Raw genomic sequence first — 15,781 nt, forward strand, 5'->3', positions numbered from 1 at the left:
ATTCCCCCCCTCACAGACATATCTTTAACGTTACTCGCCGGCGCCGCAAGGCATGCCGGGATTCCCCCCTCTCGGCTCCTCGGCGGCGACGGTTGCAAACAACACCAACCGCCCTTTCCCGGTGCATGCTGGGAGCCTGGCTGGCGATTGGCTGCCGTGCCGCGGTGCCTCCTGGGGGTTGAAGTTCTCCTGTCAGGGGACCCGACCGCGGCTCCATGGAAAGCCGGGAAGGTAGCCTGTTGTGAGGGGGGTTTCTTGGGGGGCTGAAGTAACCGCCGCCGCCACCTCCTCCTCCTCACACTCGCCCTTTGTTGTGTCTTTTCCTGTCACAGAGCCCGGAGCCGCCTCCGCTGCCGTTGGGGAGGACGAGGAAGAGGCCGAGGCCGAGAAGGGCCCTGCCTCGTCGGTGAGAAGCTGGCAAAGGAAAACGAAATTGGGTGGGAGGTGGGGGTCCCTCTCTCGTATCTCCCATGGGGGGTGGTTGGGGGGGGGAAAGGTCTGGTCTGTGCCACTGTATTCTGCTCTGGTCAGACCTCACCTGGAGTCCTGTGTCCAGTTCTGGGCACCACAGTTCAAGAAGGACACTGACCAACTGGAACGGGTCCAGAGGAGGGCAACCATAATTGTGTGGCTATTCCCTCCCCCCCACAGGTGGAATAAATGAAGACAACGGACACAGAGTTTTAGGTTAATGGGCGAAAATGGCCACAACTTTATTGATTACAGGAAAGAAGGGTATTGGCTTTAGGCATTGGCCCTAACCGACTATCCGGTCTGACCGGGAAGGGTTAAACACCAACAGGGGGAGCCACCCGAGATGCATATCCCTAGGCGCTCCCCGAGGGGTTACCGCTCGGGGGCGCGCTTTAGGCCCTAGCCTCCGTAGGTTTCGGACGAGGCGTCGCCCCTCGGAGTCCTTTAACGAACTACCCTTCAAGCATTGGGGGAGGTGATGGCGTTCCTCCCCCCCAACCTCATCTGCATGATAATACCCCGGCCAATGCCTACCGCCACCGAGCCGCAAGCCGGCTCGCCGCCAATACCCTCAGACCTGTAACCAATCCCTAACGCCTTGAAAAGTATCTGCCAACCAAATATCATTGCCAGCATCAGATAGATGCACGCCATCCCAGCGATAAAGCATTTCCTTGTCAAACCGTATGCATGGGTGCTGAATGACCCGACCGCCCCATGCGGCCACTCTACGAGCCACCGTGCGCTCCACAATCCTGCTCCATCCACCCAGGTAGGGCACTCCGCTCAAAATCAGAACAACTATAAAAACACTAATTAAAACAATATAATATAATACAGCAAGGAAGATTAGATGACTTTCAAAGTCCAGGTTTCCCATTCAGGGCCGAGATCGCTCTGGAGAAGAAGCTGTTCTTGAGACGGCTCGTTCTTGTCTTCATCGTCCTGTATCTCCGTCCCGACGGCAGGAGCTCGAAGGGACAGTGACCAGGATGCGATGGATCTTTTACTATGTCCAGTGCCTTCCTCTGGCACCTTGTGGCATAAATCTGCTCTAAGGTGGAGAGTGGGCAGCCAACAATGCTCTCTGCTGCTTTCACAACTCTGCACAACCCCATCCTGTCCTGGGTAGTACCATGGTCAAAGGCCTGGAAACGATGCCCTATGAGGAACGGCTAAGGGAGCTGGGCATGTTTAGCCTGGAGAAGAGGAGGTGAGGGGGCGATAGGATAGCCATGTTCAAATATATAAAAGGATGTCACATAGAGGAGGGAGAAAGGTTGTTTTCTGCTGCTCCAGAGAGGCGGACACGGAGCAATGGTTCCAAACTACAAGAAAGAAGATTCCACCTAAACATTAGGAAGAACTTCCTGACAGTAAGAGCTGTTCGGCAGTGGAATTTGCTGCCAAGGAGTGTGGTGGAGTCTCCTTCTTTGGAGGTCTTTAAGCAGAGGCTTGACAACCATATGTCAGGAGTGCTCTGATGGTGTTTCCTGCTTGGCAGGGGGTTGGACTCGATGGCCCTTGTGGTCTCTTCCAACTCTATGATTCTATGATCCAGCACAGCACTATCTGCGTTATTCGGTTCACATTTTAAGAATTATGTAGCCCAGATGGGTTATGCCTCGACTGTTAGAGATCCCAAGAAGGAACAACTGGTTTGTAAATTTAATATATGCCATTGTAGAGGAAGGAATCGGAGAATCCTAAGAGTTGGAAGGTATCATCAAAGTCCAACCCCCTGCAATGCTGGAATCTCAGCTAAAGCAACCATGGCAGATGGCCATCCAACCTCTGCCTAAAAACCTCCAAGGTAGGAGAATCCACATCCTCCCTGAGGGAGACTGTTCCAAGCCCTCTCTTCAGCGCTCGGTCAGAGCAAACGTTAGCTGGGGTTTCCAGCAGGTCACTGTTTGCTCTGATTCAGCTTGAAAGAGTGGGTTTTCGCGGGGAAAGCTCCAGAGCGAAAAAGAAAAAAGAAAGCACTTGGACTCAGAGATTTAAAGCACATAGAGGAACATGCCTGGAAAGACTGGAGGAAAGGCAGGTGTGGATAAGTCCTCATAATTTCACCTTTCGGAATTTTAATTACTGTTAGGTGGCTGTGGCCACTGTGTTCTCTTGTGTTGATCCATGGTGAAGAGATTTCATATGTCAGAAAGAAGTGAGCAAGTGAACTGTTAAGTGCCATGGAGGAGCAATAAGTGGTGAGGTTCAGTTATGCAATGGTAGATTAAGGTTAAACAGTAAAACAAACTTCACAGTAGCTTAGAAACAACCTTTTTCAACTTCATTCACCTTTCCTTCCTATTTTTTATACAGGATTCAGATTCTGACAACGAAGCCGGAGCTTCTGGTGAAACTGAAAGTAGGTGTCCCATTTGAGGAGCTCCTATGTATGGGTTTGGGCCTGTGCGGGTGGATGTTTACATCAGTGATGCAGTTGACCACAACGTATACAAAATAAAGGCCACAGATACCTGCATAAATCTGAAAATGTACTGTCATTATGTCACCTTGACTTGTGTAACTTTCTGGCTAAGGATGCCAGTCTAACCCTACATATCTGGGAGTAAGCCCACATCTGAGTAGACCTGGCTAGGGTTGTGCTATAATATCTATTTTTACTTAAGTACATGAGTTTTTCCTTCAGAGCAGCCAGTGGTTCATATTTTTGACTATAGTTGCAGACTGGAAACAATGTATTTTTAGGCACTTGGAATTTCAGCCATCAGGTTAGCAGTGCACATTCCTTCCCATATCTGATAACTCATGAGTTAAATCAGCTACCAAGGAGATCCTTTCAAGTTCCTAAAAATCCTTCTGTATTTAAAGCTTTTTTTTTCAGAAAGGTGTGGGGCTGACCCTATGGGCAGCAAATTGGTCAATTTTGTTTACTATTTTTACTACTTTTAAAATTTTGTCTTTGTCGCCAAAATGTTTTTGTCAGTCTCTGGGTGGAGAAGCTGCAGTCTCACATCCATTATTGATCTTTTGTGTTGAAAAATGAAGCAGTTATTGGGAAGAACCAGTTTCTAATACAGGTCTTTCCCCTTGCCCCTCAGATTCCTACTATCTCTTTCCATTGTAATGAAAGGTCTAGTTTTGACTGCAGATCATTAGCAGTGCATAATAGCAGGCTTTTGAGCAACACAAACTTTTCTGCAGGCAAGATCTCATAATATAGTCCAGAGGTTCTGGACATTTGAGATTCATTGTGTCTAACTTTATGGATCTCTCTCTCTCTTTCTCTTGCCAGTGGATTTTCTACGAAACCTCTTGTCCCGAACACTGGGCTTAGGCAGTGAGAAGCCTGAGAAGGTGCTGGATGAGCTGACGTTGGATGGCGTGAGCAGGTTCATGCTGTCTGAAAAATGTAAGCCAGCACTCCATTTTCAGGTGGGCTTGGACCTGGGTGGAATTCTGGCAGCCTCTTGGCTTAACGCCCTTTGCCAAGCCACCAAAAAAAACCACTGAGATGAAGCAGTGCTAAGATAAATCTGAAACAGACCTCTTACTTTTAGAAAATTCATCTGGGCCAAAGCTCAGCCTTTTTTTGTTTCTAAAGAGACTAATAATTTGTCAATTCCCCTCCCATACTCACGAAGTAGCGCGCTGAGACTTTGCCAGTCGAGTGAGTTATGAGGAGGGCTGCGAAGGGATCTGGCTAACACGTCGGGGTCACCAGATGTTGGGTTGAAATAACCAACAGACGAGTAGCAGGTGTCATCTGGGAGGCATCCTCCTGAGCATGTCTCGGGGAGTCCCTTTTATTGAATATTGCAACATTGCCACATATGTGCTTGTTGCTGATTGGTTAACACAAGTACAAAGCAAGTACAAAGCAAAGGTTACATGTAGGTATTAGTCACTGCTAGATTAAAGGCTGAGAAAGGGAACACAGAACTAGACAGGCATGAAAACCTCCTAATTAAATTATAACTGGTGATTAATAGAACAAGACCTAAAACAATTACTTAATAATTGATAATGTAAGACTTAAAAGGACATATCAATCACGTTCCATTGATGTGATCAACTATGCATTAAGAACAGGTCAGAATGCCATGTTTGTATGAACTAAGTGTGAACTTGAACATTCTGGGGTGATGAGAAAATGTCTCAACCTAGAACGGCTTGTGCAGAAGCAGAAACTTTCCTACAGAAGCAAAACTTTCCTACAATATATTTCTTTATAACCCATCCTTTCCCTGACTCAAGGTAGCTTACAGATAAAATCATAGAATTGTACAGTTGGAAAAGACCTGAAAGGTCATTTAATCCAACCCCCTGCAATGCAGGAATCTCAGCTAAAGCATCCACAACTGGTATAAACCAGTTGAAACAAATAAAGACCAAAAGTAGGAGCCCACAGTGTTGCTACAGGGCTGGGGATAGGTGTGAGACTGTTATCATCTAAACAATGGAGATTTAAAAAGCGCTTCCTTCTTTTTTTGTTGTAGGCAAGAAGGTAGTATGTATGGTGGGAGCAGGAATCTCAACTGGTGAGTTTCACAAGGGCTTTTTTGAGCATGCGCTTCTTTTATTATTTTCGGTTGTGTCAAAAGGAAGGAATAGAGCAGGCTGCGTTTCTGGCCAGCATGTAATGTGTGTATGTGTCAGAGGCCTCTAGTCACAACAGTGATATATGATCCCACCTATGGGGGCTCTGACACTTCTTAAATTGAAATGTTCATCTGTCTTTCCAGAGATGAGGGTCAGCCTTGAATGAGTTGCTTTCGGCTCAGTCTGTTGGTTCTGTTAATGGAAAAATCCGAGGGCTCCCTTGGACAAAAAAACAAAGACACCAACCAGGATAACTTGGAGCAAAACAGCAGCCTGTAGGCTTGGCCCTTATTGAACTGTTGCAACAGGGTGTTCCCCTCACTTGCAGGAGAGAGAAAAGACACAGAAAAATGGTGTGCAAGACCTTATAAAAACTTTTGAAATTCCCATCCTGTAGGTCAAGCCCACCCCCAGAAACATCACGCATACATTACAGAAAGGAGGGGTTGAGGGAGGAGTTGCGGTGGTAACCTGAGTGTCCTATCACCTGGCTGGTTCCCTTCTCCCCCTCCCCATGAGTCATTTTCAGAAGACAAAAGGTAGTCGCAGTTTCCTGCCCCCTGAGGGAAGATCTGATCATTGTCCTTTGTTCCAGTCCATGCTCAATCCACTCCCATGTGGAAGTTCTTTGTGATCTTGATTGTCTTCTGTCTAGGACCATCAGGGTTGGCATAGCAACTGGGCAGGGCTCCTGTAGATGTGCTGGGATGTTCAAGGGATTATGGCTGGCCTGTATCAAACCTTCCCCATTTTGTAGTCCTTCCTTCATGGAGTAAAATAAAAGTGGAACAGTGCAAATCCGATGTGTGGTTGATTTTCTATGAATTTATAACAGAAGCGTAGCGTATGTCGTGTGTGAGTGTGAGTGTGTGTGAAGTTTGTACAAACTCAATGATTGGGGGGGGGTTTCCTGCTACAGTTCACTTGCAGCCTAGTACCAGCTATCCGAGGTCTTTTCCTGTCCTGCCACCAGAGATTTGTTTTATAAACTAAGAGATGTGATTTGACCTGAAAGATTCTGCATGCATATCACACGTTCTGCCACTGATCCATGACTCCTCCCAGGATAAAGTAGCTAAAGGCTGCACATGTAGCATGTGCATGTTTTTAAAACTCTGTAGTATTTCGGGTGGCTAAAGCTATTTGTCTGATGTCAAGGAATCATTACCCAGTACAGTGGTGCCCCGCAAGACGAACGCCTCGCAAGACGGAAAACTCGCTAGAGAAAAGGGTTTTCCGTTTTGGAGTCGCTTCGCAAAACGAATTTCCCTATGGGCTTGCTTCGCAAGACAAAATGTCTTGCGAGTTCCTGCGGGTTTTCCCCCTTTCCCCCCCTTTTCCTAAGCCGCTAAGCCGCTTATCAGCTGATCCGCTCAAAGCCGCTAAACCGCTAATAGCGCTAATCCGCTAAGCTGTCAATGGGCTTGCTTCGCAAGACGAAAAAACCGCTATACGAAGAGCCTCACAGAACGGATTAATTTCGTCTTGCGAGGCACCACTGTATTGATAACCAAGTCTATTAAATTGCATCAGCACTTGATACAGATATCCCTCGCCTGAAGTATTGTTTGTGACCCGTCTGGCCTCTTTTTAAGCTGCCTGCTTAAAAAGCCTTCCAGGCACTTTCCTGATCTTCCCCGCCAATGCACACCTACCAGCGAAGAATCAGGTGTATTCAAGGGCAATGCTGAAACCCAACAGGTCTGTTGATTGTCCCCTGTGAGATGTGCACACATTGAAACCTGTCTCAGAACCCTCTGTAACATGAGCAATTTTCTTGACAGACAAGTCAATGTAGAAAGTGTCCTTCATGGTGATTTTTTTCAAAATAACTGGCTTAGGTCATACTCTATTATTAAGCTGGACTGATCCAGCAGGGCTCTTTTTGTGTTCTCTGTTTGAATCATAGACTCAAAGGGTTAGAAGGGACCCCGAGGGCCAACCCCCTGCAGTGCAAAAAATCTGCTGCCCACTGTGAAGCTCAAACTCACGGCCCCAAGATTAAGAGTCTCATGCTCTAACAACTGAACTATCCATAGTTTCTTCTTCTGTTCTTCTGTTGTACTGGGGTTGAAACCAATAAAACAGCAAACACACTTCCCAGCTTAAATAATGCTGGTGTCAATACATGTGCACATAGAATCATAGAATCATAGAGTTGGAAGAGACCACAAGGGCCACCGAGTCCAACCCCCTGCCAAGCAGGAAACACCATCAGAGCACTCCTGACATATGGTTGTCAAGCCTCTGCTTAAAGACCTCCAAAGAAGGAGACTCCACCACACTCCTTGGCAGCAAATTCCACTGTCGAACAGCTCTCACTGTCAGGAGGTTCTTCCTAATGTTTAGGTGGAATCTTTTTTCTTGTAGTTTGGAACCATTGCTCCGTGTCCGCCTCTCTGGAGCAGCAGAAAACAACCTTTCTCCCTCCTCTATGTGACATCCTTTTATATATTTGAACATGGCTATCATATCACCCCTTAACCTCCTCTTCTCCAGGCTAAACATGCCCAGCTCCCTTAGCCATTCCTCATAAGGCATCGTTTCCAGGCCTTTGACCATTTTGGTTGCCCTCCTCTGGACACGTTCCAGTTTGTCAGTGTTCTTCTTGAACTGTGGTGCCCAGAACTGGACACAGTACTCCAGGTGAGGTCTGACCAGAGCAGAATACAGTGGCACTATTACTTCTTAACCAAGGGCCGGGGGGTAGGGCAAGTCTCTGGTAGGATTTTCCAACTACTGAATTTCTTAACAAAGTGACATTGTGCCTCTCAGCTGCAGGGATACCTGATTTCCGCTCCCCAGGCACTGGGCTCTACGCCAACTTGCAGCAGTACAACCTGCCGTACCCTGAAGCCATCTTTGAGATCAGCTATTTCAAGGTACCACACTTAGCCATCTGCCTGCAAGCTGGCATCAGCTGAAAACACCATGTTTGATTGTTTTCTCTTTGTGCGACTGATTGTATTTCTCTGCCTTGATTTAGCAACACCCGGAGCCATTCTTTGCCTTGGCCCGAGAACTGTACCCAGGGCAATTCAAGGTAAGCTTTCTTTTGCATTGTCCCTCATTTAGAGTTAAAACATGGCTCAGGGAGAGGGGATTGGATATCATATGTTTTGGGAGGGTTTGGGGTCAGGGAGGTCAGGACTCCCAGGTTCTGTCCCCAGATTTCAGCCAGGACTGTATCTTCTAACTTGTTTGTGGATTTCCTTGATGTTTTAAAGTCTCTTGGGATGTTTGAGACATTTTGATTTTTTCCAGCAGTTCGCTTTTAACTGTTGAGGGAAGCGTTCACTTCTTTTGGACTTGGTGCCATGGATTTAAAGAAGGGAAAGCTATATGTCTCCTCCTCATTTTCAGCACAGCATATGTAGGAGGCAGCTTTGTGTCAAAGCCATGTAAACCTGTTTGCAGCTCTGGTTTGTGGAGCAAGATGGGAGCTGGATTTCTCCAGGGTTTTCTTCCCAGTTCAAATGAGTTGAGGGGATGTGGATCTTGAATCCGGAAGAGGACTCCTGTTGGTGGGAAGAGGCCTGGAATTCTGGGTCTCTATTACCACTTTGATTAATCCTTGTTCCCTGCTTTGCAGTACTAGCTCTTGGTTTGGGGAGTGGAGGACCCCTCTCTCTGAGCCCCCGTACCCCTACCTCTATGAGGCACTGCTGCCTGTTTGTCCATAACCTCTGGGCCTCATAGGGATAGCACAGGGGAAGTGAAAAATGTTGCCCCATTTGCTTCCTCTAATAATAAATAAATTTTATTTATACCCCACCCTCCCCAGCCAAGACCGGGCTCAGGGCGACTAACCCCAGGTATAAAACAATTGATTAAAATACAGCTTAAAAACAAGATTAAAATACAACATTAAAATGCAGCCTCATTTCAGTAGAAACTCAAATAAAAAATGTTTTGGGGATGGAAACGTCAAATCTTCACCAAGGCCAACTATCCAGACTGGTCCTACGTGGGCCAGAAAAAAGCCAGGGAAGTCCCCAAATAGGAGTTCCATCACAGAAGGAGTTCCAGTTACAGATAGGTAGCCGTGTTGGTCTGCCATGGTCAAAACAAAATAAAAAAATTCATTCCAGTTGCACCTTAAAGACCAACTGAGTTAGTTCTAGGTATGAGCTTTCGTGTGCATGCACACTTCTTCAGATACACACTGTGTATCTGAAGAAGTGTGCATGCACACGAAAGCTCATACCTAGAACTAACTCAGTTGGTCTTTAAGGTGCAACTGGAATGAATTTTTTTATTTTGTTTTGATCACAGAAGGAGAAAGGAAAAAGAGTGAGGGGATCAAGTTGATTCCAAGCCAAAGGCCAGGTGGAACAACTGTGTCTTACAGGCCCTGCAGAAAGAAATCAGATCCTGCAGGGCCCTGGTCTCATAAGACAGAGCATTCCACCAGGCCGGGGCCAGTGTTGAAAAGTTCTGGTTGAGGCTAATAAAATAATAAAATGCTAATTGCATGCAAATAGGCAGCAACAGGAAAGAGCAGGAGCAGCAGGACCAGGAAGCTCTAGAGAGTAGCAGTTTGGCCCTTGCAGGAGTGCCCAGCTATGCCTGCCCTGTTGCCAGCCCTGTTCCTTGAGTTCCAGTAAACCACCGCCTACCACATCTGTTTCCAAGAATAGTGGCTTAGCCTGGGGCTCTGCTCTTTTTCAGCCCACGGTCTGCCACTACTTCATGCGCCTCCTGAAGGAGAAAGGGATGCTGTTGCGCTGCTACACACAGGTGGGTAAAACCAACCTTCTCGTGGATCACAAAAGAGGGCAAGTGAATCTTTCAGCCTAGAGGACTTAGGCTTTTTTATTTTAAAATGTTGGAAACATCTGGTGAGCCTGGGGGTATTGCTCTGCAGGCCAACCCTGCTTCCAGAAGTCACTCTAGATGGATAAGAGGGAAGATTGGAGGTTAGTATCCCAGAACTCAGTGGAAGCAGAGCCGACCACCAGCCCTTTAGCCATTCCTGGTTCTTTCTTCATTGCATGGCATACAAATAGTAAAAATGCTTCAGCAGGAAGGATATGCAGCCCCAATGCCAGAACCACTTGTCTCAGTCAGTAGTTTGACCTCTGTTCCCATGGGCATTGCAGTTCTTTGCCCTATGACAGAGCAGGAGCCTTTGACACATCAGAAGCATCTCTTAGAATTGTGCTCCTTGTTGCTTGCTGCCCCTAGTCAGCTTTCGCTCTTATGTGGGCAGCCATTTGGGCTTAGAGAATTTCTCTCGCTCACTTGTCCTGGACACTTTCTCTGTCCTTCTCAGAACATAGACACCTTGGAGCGGGTGGCTGGCCTGGATCAGGATGACCTCGTGGAAGCTCATGGCACCTTCTTCACTTCCCACTGCATCCATTCCGGCTGCAAAAAGGCATACACCCTGGAGTGGATGAAAGGTGATGCTCCATAGTGTGTGTGTGTGTTGCAGGGGGTGGGGCAATCATGGGATCCTAGAGGGAGGACTGAAGGGGTATACAATAGAAATAAAACTCCCTTTGGGGAAATCCTGCGGAATCTCTTGGACGTGGCTTTGATACCTTTTGGTAGAGAGGAAGCAATGTGTGATAGGTTGCCACTTCCTGGTGGTGAGATAACCGTGGTTTCCATACTGTGTGAATGCTGCTGCTGAAGGAGGCACTGCTGCCTGTGATTTCAGCGTGCCAATTCGGTCGCCCAAGGTATAAAAGAGTAGCTGCTTGTTTGCCCAGTATGGAGGCAAGTGTGGGTGTGTCAGAAAATGGGCTTACTGCCCGTGGGCTGCCTTCAGTTACATTTTCTAGCATTCCAGACCTCTCCTGGTACGTCCCACAGAGGACCTTACAGTCTTCAAACAAAAACATCTTGGAGGTTAGGCTGACCTCAACCAGAGCCAGGGCTTTTTCGGCTGTGGCTCCGATCTGGTGGAACGCTCTGTCACAAGAGACTAGGGCCCTGCGGGACTTGACATCTTTCCGCAGGGCCTGCAAGACAGAGCTGTTCCAACAGGCCTTTGGCCAGGGCACAGCCTGACCCCCTCCTTTGGCAATCCTCACAGAACTCTAGCCCAGTGGTTGCCATTAATCTGATTTGAATTGATTTTATAATGAAATGATTTTAGTATATTGTATCATTTTACTGTTGTTAGCCGCTCTGAGCCCAGCTTCGGCTGGGGAGGGCGGGATATAAATAAAAATTTATTATTATTGTCTGTTTCCTTTCAGAAAAGATATTCTCGTCTCTCATTCCAAAGTGTGAGAAATGTCAAAGTGTTGTGAAGCCAGGTGAGTTTATCTTCTGAAAGGTCCCATCCCAAGTCCCCTCCCCGCAACACATCTCAAAATCCTTTGTTGTAGATTTGAATCAAACACAAGGGCAGAGGGGTTAGAAATTTGCTGCAGCTGTTTTTTGTTTCTTATGAAAACTGAGATTATCAAGGAGCTGCAGTCTGTTCTCTCACAGAATCTCTCCACTCATGCAGTCCTGACTTTCCCCCCTTCTCTACTCAGATATCGTGTTCTTTGGGGAGAACTTGCCCTCTCGTTTCTTCTCTCTGATGCAGTCAGTAAGTGTCCTGGTTGCTTTTCCCTCAGAGTCAGGATTCTTGTAGCCCCATATTCACAGATCTGCAAAGCCCCATGACCTCTGGATCCTTATGTTAACTGCTGAAATTTGCACAAATGCACTAGATATTGAATCGGTGGTAAATTTTGTGGCTTTTTAAATGTATTTTGATTGGGTTATGTTAGTTTACTATACAGTGGTGCCTCGCAAGACGAAATTAATCCGTTCCGTGAGGCTCTTCATATAGCGGTTTTTTCGTCTTGCGAAGCAAGCCCATTGACAGCTTAGCGGATTAGCGCTATTAGCGGTTTAGCGGCTTTTAGCGGATCAGCTGATAAGCGGCTTATCAGCGGATCAGCTGTTAAGCGGTTTAGCGGCTTAGGAAAAGGGGGGGAAGGGGGAAAACCTGCAGGAACTCGCAAGACATTTCGTCTTGCGAAGCAAGCCCATAGGGAAATTCGTTTTGCGAAGCGCCTCCAAAACGGAAAACCCTTTCGTCTAGCGGGTTTTCCGTCTTGCGAGGCGTTCGTATTGCGGGGCACCACTGTATTGTAAGCCTCCCAGGGTTTATGTAAAGAGGGAACATGGATTTTTTAAAAAAGTGTTGACCAGAAACGGGAGCACAGCACACCTTGTGAATGTGCAAAGCAGCTTCAGAACTGTGCCCCTCCATAATTCACATGGGGGAGGCCTGCAGCAGAGAGCTGTGCGTAGAGGTGCACAGTCACCTGCTCAGTCACTTTGGAGTGAGAGGAGAGTCGGTGATCTCAGTGGTTGGAGTCCCCTTAGTGACTACCCCAGGAAGCATTGTCCTTGCTCACAGCTGGATCTCAGTGATGCTGTCAGAGAGCCAAATCTGTAGGCTGTGTAATGCTATGATAGGCCTACTATATCATTCTAGATGGCTGGGATTCGTAAAACATTTATCAAGGGGTAGGGAAAATGGAAACAGCAGATTGGGCTATAAATAGGTACAAAAGAGAAGTCTTTGTCGATGGGGTTAAGGAAAACCCTGCACCAAAGATGCTCGTGAGGAATTAATGCATTCAGAGCAGCCCTGTAAACAGGTTATAACTGACTCTCACATTGTTCACTGTGGGCTTGTTAGCTCAGCACACTTCAGTTTGTGGCCAGAAATTACTCTGCGTGCAGCACGCCAGCATTTAATGCTCATGCCTTCCAGGAGTCTGTGGTTTTCTTCTCTGCTGAAGAGCTTCAATTGCTTACACCCTCGTGGGCTTTGAACCACAGAATTCCCCCATGAACTATAATGAATGTAACTATGTTTGAATCGTGTGGCATGTCTAGCCCAGCCAGTAGATGATAACTGGGTTCAGGGCAATGCACCCAAAGGTTGCAAATAGCCTCTTTGTGGTTTTGGAGAGGAGAGGGGAGGTACTGAAACATAGCTAGGGAGCCTGTGGCGGTATTTCTGTGGTGCTCACAATCCTTCACAGCAGCCCCCCCTCTCCTTCCCTCCTGCTTGCAGGATTTCCGTAACGTGGACTTGCTTATTATCATGGGCACCTCCCTACAGGTCCAGCCCTTTGCCTCTCTCGTCAGCAGGTAGGTGAACTTTTGCCATGTAGGCACTGTGGCTGAGGGGTGACTATTGCTTGTTAAAGCAACACTACCATAGCCGTTTTTTCCTTTCTCCTTTCAAGGGTACCAACAAACACACCACGGCTCCTGATCAATAAGGAGAAGACTGGAGAGGTAAGATCAGGTGTGGTACACACTATGGCCCTCTGCGGTTTGGTATTCTGGGTTGAAAAGCTTCTCAGGTACCGGAAGTAATTGCTTTTGCTACTGTAATTGCAGCAGGGAGAACATTTTCCTGACACCAACTTCTACTCTGCTCTCGGTAGGAATGGTGGGACACGCAAGCAAGGTTTAGAGGCTGTGGTTTTAATGACATCAACTCTCTGCTTTATTTGGGACAGAACTGAACCCCAGCAAATCCAGTTTCCAGTAACAGTTATTTTCATAGTTGAGTGCTAATGGGGACCTTGTTTACAGTTGCACAAAAACTTCCCAAGATATCAACAACAATATGTCTCTTGAGCAAGCGATATGTAGGGGCAGAATTGGAGCCTTCCATGAAGACAGTTGACCTTAAGACTTAATCAGTGTGATGATTGATACTGATAAGGACAGTGAAGAATCCATGAAACAGTCATTCCCTCTCCCTCCCAGTGATAGGTACCATCTTGGAGCCATTGAGAGACACTCTTTATGCTTTCTGTCTCTTTGCAGAGTGATCCTTTCATGTCCCTGATGGGCTACGGCTGTGGAATGGACTTTGATTCAGAGAAGGCATACAGGCACGTGACCTTTGGGACTGGGCTGGGAACAGAAGCTGAGCCAATGATGCTACCACTGGGTGGTGGAGGCCCGGGATGTTGCTCAGAACAGAGCAGTTAGTAAAGTGGAGGCTCTTGGGCAAGAGGACATGGTGTTTGGGTTGTACCTCTCTTGAATCTGCACTGTTAACGCTTTGTGAGTGAATACAGTAGCCTAGAAGCACAGATGGTGACCACTCTGTCTTTGACTCCTTCCCAGTGAGAGCCAGTGTGGTGTAGTGGTTAAGAGCGGTAGACTTGTAATCTGGTGAACCGGGTTCGCTTCCCCGCTCCTCCACATGCAGCTGCTGGGTGACCTTGGGCTAGTCAAACTTCTTTGAAATCTCTCAGCCCCACTCACCTCACAGAGTGTTTGTTGTGGGGGAGGAAGGGAAAGGAGAATGTTAGCCGCTTTGAGACTCCTTCGGGTAGTGATAAAGTGGGATATCAAATCCAAACCCTTCTTCTTCCCTTCCATCTGTAATTTTGGGAGGATAACACTGACCTTGCAAGGAACCCCGAAAGAATGTACATGAATTGTTTTGAGTGTTTAGAGAGCACTGTATGTTGTTCACTAAAGCATAATTTTTTTGTCTGGGTCTCCCATCTTCTCTTGTAGGGATGTTGCCTGGCTTGGAGACTGTGACGAGGGCTGCCTGGCGTTGGCCGAGCTGCTGGGATGGAAGGTACCTATCCTGTTAAGGGACCACTGGGGGTGCAGCCCAGATCAAACATAAACAGGTTACATTTGGGTTTTGTCTCATATCCTACCTAGACTTGCCATCCTTACAACAGCTCCATTCTACCTTGTCTCTCAGTGAGATTCCCAGCTTGTTTTCTTTTCTTTCAGACGGAGCTGGAGGAACTGGTGAAAAAGGAGCACGCTGCCATAGATGCCAAGTCGGGCGGGGCGAGTGCCTCCCACCCTCTAACCAAGGAGCAGAAGGAAAAGCCGTCCCCAAAGAAGGCAAAGCCCCCTGACAGCAAAGAGTGAAGAGGTTTGACAGGACAGGAGGGACATTTGCTGTGGAGGAATTAAAAATCAACGTGGCCACAGGCTGAGTGATCCTTGTGGCTTGTTGACTTGCCTGACTTGACTTCTGTAAGCCCGGGATCAACAGAAATATTCTTCTTGGCAGATAATGAAGTGGGGAATCCAAGCTGGGTTGTGGATTGGAAGTGAGGAGATGCCCAGGTAGCAACGCACAAAGTCTTTCTGCTGACTTTGGGGGTGTTTGATTGAAGGCCTAAATTGCTGAAATCATGAACGAGAAGGTGGATTCTTGAATTAGCAATATTAATATTTCTTTGGGGTTGAGTTCCATTCATTTATGCTTCTGTTACGTTTATTAACTTCCAACTAACCTGCGCTATGTCTGAAGGCCAATGGAGGGAGTGATGAACGAAACCAGCCTTGGTCTTAACTATGCCCTCTCGCTCTTTTTCCTGGAGAACAGGTTCTTTCTTTGGCACCAGCGTGGCCAAGAAAGGCAGTTGGGGAGAGTGGTTGTCCCGAGGGGGTTATCTGATAACCCTCTTGACCTCTGGAAGGTTGCAGTTTTGCAAGAGTACTTTTAAGCTTTTGCCTTGATTGTTTTGCATTAAGCTATTATAAGTGGCAATTAAATTCAAGCACCTTGATCTAAGGACAGGATATTGTGTCTCTTTGCTCTGCTCCTTCAAGCACTTCCTCCCATGCAGGGCCTTTTCTGGTTGGGATTGTAAGTGTCTTTGGTTGCTTTTTATTATATAACCTTTCCAAAAGAAAATCGGAGTAGGTCTCAGCAGATTAAAAAGCAAATATTAAATTGCCCATTTAAAATTGGATTAAAATAAGATAATGTCTGGGT

The 15,781-nt window shown here is 47.0% G+C and overlaps 1 protein-coding gene across 1 annotated transcript; it reads left to right on the plus strand.

The window, feature by feature from the left end:
- Positions 1-109: 109 nt before the first annotated feature.
- On the plus strand, positions 110-15,577 carry SIRT2 (sirtuin 2). The gene is made up of 16 exons (XM_081869317.1): positions 110-231; positions 333-406; positions 2,797-2,842; positions 3,734-3,850; positions 4,938-4,979; positions 7,816-7,922; positions 8,027-8,083; positions 9,712-9,780; positions 10,316-10,445; positions 11,250-11,309; positions 11,535-11,590; positions 13,079-13,155; positions 13,254-13,305; positions 13,846-13,913; positions 14,551-14,617; positions 14,782-15,577. The coding sequence occupies exons 1-16, from the start codon at positions 216-218 to the stop codon at positions 14,923-14,925; spliced, it is 1,182 nt and encodes a 393-aa protein (XP_081725443.1). The 5' UTR covers positions 110-215; the 3' UTR covers positions 14,926-15,577.
- The last annotated feature ends 204 nt before the right edge of the window (positions 15,578-15,781 follow it).

This window comes from Podarcis erhardii (assembly GCF_964252035.2).
Source record: "Podarcis erhardii genome assembly, chromosome: 7".
NCBI classification, from domain to species: domain Eukaryota; kingdom Metazoa; phylum Chordata; class Lepidosauria; order Squamata; family Lacertidae; genus Podarcis; species Podarcis erhardii.

What these genes read in the sequence shown, in the direction of transcription:
- SIRT2 (XM_081869317.1), top strand. An exon ending in TTTGCCTCTCTCGTCAGCAG is followed by an intron (nt 13,156 to 13,253) that starts GTAGGTGAACTT and finishes TCTCCTTTCAAG; the next exon opens with GGTACCAACAAACACACCAC. An exon ending in GATTCAGAGAAGGCATACAG is followed by an intron (nt 13,914 to 14,550) that starts GCACGTGACCTT and finishes CTTCTCTTGTAG; the next exon opens with GGATGTTGCCTGGCTTGGAG.